This window comes from Balaenoptera ricei, chromosome 4 (assembly GCF_028023285.1).
Source record: "Balaenoptera ricei isolate mBalRic1 chromosome 4, mBalRic1.hap2, whole genome shotgun sequence".
NCBI lineage: Eukaryota > Metazoa > Chordata > Mammalia > Artiodactyla > Balaenopteridae > Balaenoptera > Balaenoptera ricei.
Window position 1 is genome coordinate 125,069,339 of NC_082642.1, and position 7,980 is coordinate 125,077,318.

A 7,980-nucleotide genomic window follows, 5' to 3' on the forward strand; every position below is an offset into this window, starting at 1 on the left:
ATTGAGGATATTTAATCCGCTGCTCCTGAGGCTGCTGGGAGAGATTTCCCTTTTTCTTCTTTGTTTGCACAGCTCCCGGGGTTCAGCTTTGGATTTGGCCCTGCCTTTGTGTGTAGGTCACCTGAGAGTGTCTGTTCTTTGCTTAGACAGGACGGGGTTAAAGGAGCAGTTGATTCGGGGGCTCTGGCTCACTCAGGCAGGGGGGAGGGAGGGGTACGGATGCGGGGCGAGCCTGCGGCGGCAGAGGCCGGCGTGACGTTGCACCAGCCTGTGGCGCACCGTGCGTTCTCCCGGGGAAGTTGTCCTTGGATCACGGGACCCTGGCGGTGGTGGGCTGCACAGGCTCCCGGGAGGGGCGGTGTGGAGAGTGACCTGTGCTCGCACACAGGCTTCTTGGTGGCTGCAGCAGCCTTAGCATCTCCTGCCCGTCTCTGGGGTCCGCGCTGATAACCGTGGCTCGTGCCTGTCTCTGGAGCTCCTTTAAGCTGCACTGTTGATCCCCTCTCCTCGTGCACCAGGAAACAAAGAGGCAAGAAAAAGCCTCTTGCCTCTTCGGCAGCTCCGGACTTTTTCCCGGACTCCCTTCCAGCTAGCTGTGGCACAATAGCCCCCCTCAGGCTGTGTTCACGCCGCCAGCCCCAGTCCTCTCCCTGCGATCCGACCTCCGAAGCCCGAGCCTCAGCTCCCAGCCCCGCCCGCCCCGGCGGGGAAGCAGACAAGCCTCTCCGGGTTGGTGAGTGCTACTCGGCACCGATCCTCTGTGCGGGAATCTCTCCACTTTGCCCTCCACACCCCTGTGGCTGTGGCTGTGCTCTCCTCCGTGGCTCCGAAGCTTCCCCCCTCTGCCACCCGCAGTCTCCGCCCGCGAAGGGGCTTCCTAGTGCGTGGAAACCTTTCCTCCCTCACAGCTCCCTCCCACTGGTGCAGGTCCCGTCCCTATTCTTTTGTCTCTGTTTTTTCTTTTTTCTTTTGCCCTACCCAAGTACGTGGGGAGTTTCTTGCCTTTTGGGAGGTCTGAGGTCTTCTGCCAGCGTCCAGTAGGTGTTCTGTAGGAGCTGTTCCTCATGTAGATGTATTTCTGATGTATTTGTGGGGAGGAAGGTGATCTCCAAGTCTTACTCTTCCGCCATCTTGAGGTTCAAGGTCAATTTAATTCTAAAATATAGAAGAGAAATCAAAACATGTTATTTTTTAGATATTTAAGTTTTTTAAGGAGAACTGGAATTGGGAGAAAAAGTCAATATTATAGCTCTTAAAAAAGGTTACTCAGCAAAAAACCCATAAAAGTTAAATATATTTAAATGCAGATGGGTCTAGTTAATTGTTATATCTCATGCTGTTTCACTTATAAATTATAAGCAAAACAATATTAATAGAACCATTAGAAATCACGTACAAATAACACGACAATATTTATTTTAGCATTATCTTACTGAAAATTAACTTGTATGGCCTCCTTAATATGGAAAAGATATGAGTCTAGAAGCTATTCTATTGGGCTCTGTTCTTAATTCTCATATTCCCTTTTAGTAATTTTCTACAGGGGTTACAGAATATACTATTTATTTCCATGATCCATCCACCCTACTCTTGTTTTAGTTGTTACTTATCACATTGATAATTATTTGAGTTTCAACATGTACTATGTCTTCTAATTTTTCTACTGCATGATTGCTTTTGTGACTTTTAGTCAGAGACCAGCTACCGAGCAGGATATAAAACTCTGGAGATCATATGTTTGAGCATTGTAGGAATAGGATTATCTCCAGACTTTTGTCACCCACTGCTAAACAAGGAGCTAAGCATGCGTAGATTATGTCAAGAGAAAAGCTACCAATCCTTACGTGAAGAGCTTGAAGAACCAGATATAGGGATTATAACTGAATAATCTGTTTTTTCCATGATATTTTTCATCATATAAAAGGCAGAAGATATATATATATATAAGCAATATATTCTTTTTTGAGAAGGGAATATGTGAATCCAGTGATATTCCTTATAGTCTGACTATAGTTACAGTGGTCAGTAAGACATAATAAGGCTTTTTCCATCATGGTTCAAGAGCTAATTTTGTCTGGTCTTACAGAAGGACAAAGAACAGTTATCCAGATTATAGCTCATGAAGTGGTTGCTTGAGCAGATGTTACAGAAAAGATACTACATACACATTGATAATAAGACTAACTGTATGCTTCAGTCTCTTGCAGTCATAACCTATATCTGCTTATAACAGATTCTGAGACTGATTTGATGTCTCTCAATTAATAGGAAAGTCATCACTATCTCCGAAAAGGAGAGTCTGTGGACCCCACATGGGGAAGAACATAAAGCCAGAGGAGAATCTTTTGTTCAGGGTAGTACAAATATATCTGAAGTTTAGCCAGTTTTAAAATTAGAATCCTATTGGTTTTCCCATCTTCCTAGAAGATTTAGGATAATATCAGCAGTGATAGGCACGTATGTATGATAAGGCAGAGTAAAAAAAGGAGAGTTTTGGTATAATCATGCAACAAAGTTATTTTATAAAAAGCAGTCAAATTTAGTGAAGGAAAACTTTATTTCCTTGATTTTTCACTTTGAAAATTAGAATTATTCTATCACTAAGCTATGAATACACTTTTGCCTCCCCAGATTGGGATAACAGTTTGTGATACTGCCATATTTCTCTCCTTGGTATTTGCAAGGCTTCCATTAACAGAGGACTGTCACCTTGTTGGAAGTTCAGGAGTAGAGGAACAAATTTATATCACCCTAATGACAAGACTCGTAGGGAGCATTGTGTGGTTGTATAATGATTATACTGCAAAATAGCAAAATGAATAGCTCTGGAGGTCTAACAAAGAGTCAGGTAGTTACAATCAAGATGAAAACTTAATTTGGAAGCATTTACTGCTTTGAGCATTAAAGGGACTGTGGTGTCCTGGCCATCATAAGTACTAAGTCTTTCTGGTACCAAAGGTAAAGGAGAAAAATTAGGTGGCAAGCATATTATCTATTGGACTGCTTTATTCCAGTAAGTGAATTCTGTTATAAGATTCTTTTTGTCAGAAGTGCTAAATATTATTTATAAGTCAGGGATGAAAAGTGGAAGTTTTAAGGGTTTTATGTTCTATGATTTAGAACTACCGTGCTTTACAACTTCAAATTTAAAAAGTTAATTTTGTAAGAGTATATATCTGCTTGTTTTAGGAATAATTATACATCTGCTGAAAATAAATCATACACACATAATAACTAGGCTTGTTGCCATAGTAAATACAGTAAAACTGACAGTTGCTTTTAGAAACAGTTGATATTCTTCTAATAGAGGATAAAATAAAATGTTTTCCTCCAAATATTTAGAAATAAGTCATTAAATTGAACTTAATATCATAAGTAAAATTTAGATTACCACAAATAATTATTTATCATTCTAATATGAGAAGGTATTACAGATATTTTATTGGAGTAATTATAAAAATCAAGGTGAATAAAACCTTGTTGTAGGGACTTCCCTGGCAGTCCAGTGGTTAGCACTCCGCGCTTCCAATGCAGGGGGCATGGGTTCGATCCCTGGTCGGGGAAGTAGGAGCCCACATGCTGCACGGGGCAGCGAAAAAAAATAAAGAAAAAAAAAGAAACCTTGTTGTAAACAGGAAGATAGTACTCCTGATATACATGAAGCATAATTTTTCTAATTTGAGAATTACTTTTTGGACAATCACTAAACCTAGTAAAAATAAAGTGCATTGCATTGGGCTTATTTTATCTTTTTATTTTCTCATTTAAAAACATGATTTTAATTTACAAAAGACAAAGTGGGTATATATTTGTAAACATTTATTCTCTTGAACTGAAAAAGGTTTGCATCAGCACACATTGTACAGCCTTGTAAATTGAAAAACAGGTTCCTTGTTCATAAGTGCAATGAATCTTTGATGTCCAGTGATCTGCTGCAAACAATGAAAACACATTTTAAACCGCTTAAGAAGTTTCCAGCACTCATCAAATGCATTTCCTCAGGTGACAAAAAAATCCACAAGGAAGGGAATGAAAATAAGTGGCATTTAATTATTGGAGGGAGACTTAAAAAAAAAAAAAAAGGAACTATTTTCCTGCCTAGAATGATTCCTATTCCCCTTTGAACCCAAGTGGTTTGATTAAGAGGTGTTAAGAACATAATTTACTTTACGCTTAATGTTTATACGACCTAAGTGAATAAGGAAAAGACCCTATGAGGGAGTTCTATATTTTCTGAAAATTGTTTCTGTGTCTAGAGATACAGGGGAAGAGTAGTCTTCTATTTGTGGGGTCTCCTTAGTTACCCTCCAGCCCCCCAAAGACAGTACATGGTTGTGACTTGGTTATTACACTCTTGCATTCTTTTTCCCCCAAATTCTATGTTGGGTCACACTGTGCTGGCTGCAAAAAAAGAAATACAGGTTGCAACTAGTTGTAATCATTTTGAAGAATAATTTGCTGTACAAAAGAGCTGATACAAGAATTCAGAAATATAAAACAACATAACTATAAAAGTTAGGAGGCAGTTGAACAGCATTTCCTCAGAAAAAGCTGCTAACTCTGTATCATTCTGATGTGGATTCCTACAGTCATCTGGGATGAAATGTGTATTTTCCCCCCCTTTGCTGGATCACTGGCCTGTCTTCAGAAGTTGTAATGCCACGACCACACATCCTAGGAGTCTCATGTTAACAGAAGCTCCAAATACCAAGCCAGTTAAAGATGGGTGAGGACAGGGGAATCACAAAGGCCATGGGTCCAAAGTGGCTGTTACTGAGAACTTGCCCTCTCCAAAATGTGAAAGTCAGAGTGCTTCTTGCTCGTTCTCAGCTTAAACTCGTTGACTGAGTTAATTTGTTTCTTCAGAGCATTCTGTGCAGTGGAGATGGAGGGGAATGTGGCTAAGACAGTGTACGTGGAGGCCAAGTCACTAGGTTTAGAGCTTTCGGGGTTGACAGTGCTGTCCCCACTGCCACAGCAGAGGGGGTGACGACGCAGCTGGGGCTGGGACTGGGGGTCCCAGAGCCACCAGATCTTGGCGCCAATTTTAAAGAATTCCCCCCAAAGCTTCTCAGCTTCCACACGAGTTATTCCATCTAGTAGTTCAGTAATTTCCAAGACCTTCCCAACAACTGCTTCTCCTGCACCAAGGTCGGTGGATGCAGCTTTTTTAGCTTGTTTGCTTCCTCGGTTTCCATGCCTGTTGCCAGGCTGACCCTGTTGGGCTGGAATGTGTCCGTGCAGAACAGCAGGAGGGTTGTAATGCAGTGGCTGAACAAGTAACGGGTATCTGGCATCTCCTGAACAATATTGTCTCTACTGTTAAATTCCACATACTTCTGACCTCTCTGGTGATCACCGTAATATTTGTTTTGTTGCCACTGTGGGGGTGAATGGGCACGAGATTGTGGATTGTTTGGTACACTGAGCTGCATCATCACCATTCCACCACCAGGTGGTGGAGGTGGCACAGCTGCACACTGGTGGCCTTGGAGCTGCTGGGAATTGCATGGGGAAGTAGTTCGAGGCAACTGTACTTGTTCTGATCCTGGATGTTGCAAGTAACCTACTGAGGAGCTTAAATTATTTGGTTGGCCAGGTGGAATGATGCTGTAGTAAACTGGCACTCCTGCTGTAGGCATAGATCCTTGATTAGACTGATTAGGGGACGTAGCAGGCTGTTGATAAGTCTGATGGGCAATTCCTTGAGAACCTTGAGGCAGTGAAACCTGATATGATGGCACTGAAGGATAGGCAATGACCACTCCTTGAATCTGATTTCCAATGCTGTTGGGCTGGCCACCAACTAGGCTCTGACTCTGGGGTTGCTGAACTCCAACTGTCCCCTGGTAGTTTTGCTGCTGGTTGGGCATAACTTGATAACCTGTCCACTGGGCAGGCTGGGGTAGTGGCTGGTTTAGATGTGAATTGTAATGTACAGAAGGGACGGGGCGATACTGAGGTTGACTGGAGTGGTCGTGGCCTGGAGCACAGTAACAGGCTGGCATCTGTGGAGAGGGCTGCTGAATATATCCTTGCTGCTGGAGCACAGGCTGGCTGACAGGATGACCAGAGGCAGAATAGCCAGCAGTAGGGACTTGCTGCCCAGGTGGTAGGGGAGGAAGAGGAGGCGGTGGTGGTGGTGGGGCTGCTGTCGTGATGTAACCAGACTGCTGTACTGAAGAACAACAGAGGACTGAAACATGGTGGCGAGAGGATCAGAGCCATCCGCCGATGGCTGGCGGGCAAGACTCAGGCGGCTACACTGAGACCCATGGTTGTCCTGCTGGGAGAAAATGTGCTGAGCTGCTTGCTGTTGAGGTGATGGGGGTGGCAGAGGTGGCTGTGGAGGTCCAGGCCCTTGGGTTCTAACTGGTTGTTGAGTCATAGGAGGATTATACACAACTGGACTCCCATCTGGGTTTATGAAGGGCTGACCTGTTTTTGAAAGCCTGCCTATGCTTTTGCTGCTTCCAGAACTATCACCTCTTGTCAGAACTGAAATTCCCCTGAAGCGGCTGGCTTTGGTTTACAGCAGGCTTGAAGTTTCAGAGAGAGCTGTCTGAATCTGTGCTGCTCCAGGGTCGTGATTCAGAGTACTTCAACTCGTTCTCACTGCTGCTTTGATGGCTATTTGTTGATCTCCCTGATGAATCTTTATTAACTCTAAATATCTGGTGCCTCTGCTGGGTGCTACTGGCATCCTCGTCTTGGATTCTTTTGTCAATAATATAATTCTCTTGGGAACACAGGGGATCTTGGGAAAATACTTGGTCTCTAGCTCTCTGGTACTCTTCTTCTCTTTCTTCTATAGATTTGCTTCTTCTGTCAGCTTTCAAACGTATTCTCATCTGGTTATCATCTTTGTCAAAGGTAGAGTTATCTCTCTTGAGGATATATCGTTTCTGAAAGTCTTCACCTTTATCATCCTTAATATGTTCATTAAATTTCTGATCAGGTATTCTTGTATTGCTAGTTTTGTTTACTCTGACAGACTTCCCACTCTGATCAACATTGTGGTCTAATCCAAAGTAAGCAGTGACTCTGTGTAATAGCATCCTATGGTAAGATGTCACTGGGTGGAATTTTTTACGTGGAGACTCATTATTACCAATGAAATCTAAAATTTCTTGTTCCGATTTCAACGGCATCATACTGTCCCTGGGATTGTTTTTTAATGTGTTTACTAAAAATTCATGTAGACCTATGCCAGTTGAATCAGTGTATTCTTGACCTACAATCTCTTGATAACATTTTTCTGGGCAACTTATCACTGGCCTTTTCTTCTTCTGCTTCCTCTTTTGAGGGCTTCTCCTCTTTTTCAAATGATTGTGTTACCTGGATCTGAATTTTCTCCTGCAAATCAATATTGTTGTCAATGCAATGTTCATTCTTCTCTGCCAAAATCTTCCCATAGTTTTCTGATTTGATAAGATTTACAACTCCGATTGTATCTTTCACTTCTGCCTCCAAATCCTTCATTGCTTCAGTTTCATTTTTTACCATAACAGTATCAGACATCCTCATTAACAAAGGTTATTTTAGAATTCTACAGGGAACTTGAAGCCTGATGTGTCCTATGGATGTGGAATTGTGGTGTCCCGAAAAAATAAAATATAATCCAAGGTTCTTTCTCACAGTTGTCAGCCAGGATGTCAATTGTCTTGACCAATTTGGAATCTGGCAGGAGGAGTCCCATGTCCTTGTCACCACTGTAGATTCCTGGACTGAAATGGACTGTCTTGGATCAAATATATCATATTTTCAGGGGCCCGCGTTACTGAGGAGGAGGAGGAGGAGGAGGAGGCGGTTGGAGCGCGGCGCAGCAGGGCGACGGAGGGGCTGGGTGGGTGCAAGTTAAGAGTCTTACGAAAGGGAATTAGGGAATCTAAGGAAAAAAAAAAAAAAAAAGGTCATGAAGAACCTAGTGGCAAGACGGGAATAAAGACACAGACCTACTAGAGAATGGACTTGAGGCTA

At 42.7% G+C, this 7,980-nt stretch overlaps 1 protein-coding gene across 1 annotated transcript; it reads right to left on the reverse strand.

Moving 5' to 3' along the window:
- Positions 1-4,770: 4,770 nt before the first annotated feature.
- On the reverse strand, positions 4,771-7,527 carry LOC132365495 (R3H domain-containing protein 1-like). The gene is given in 5 exon segments (XM_059922219.1): positions 4,771-5,303; positions 5,306-6,178; positions 6,181-6,529; positions 6,531-7,235; positions 7,237-7,527. Coding segments are annotated over 5 exon segments (2,751 nt in total).
- Between the last annotated feature and the right edge of the window lie 453 nt (positions 7,528-7,980).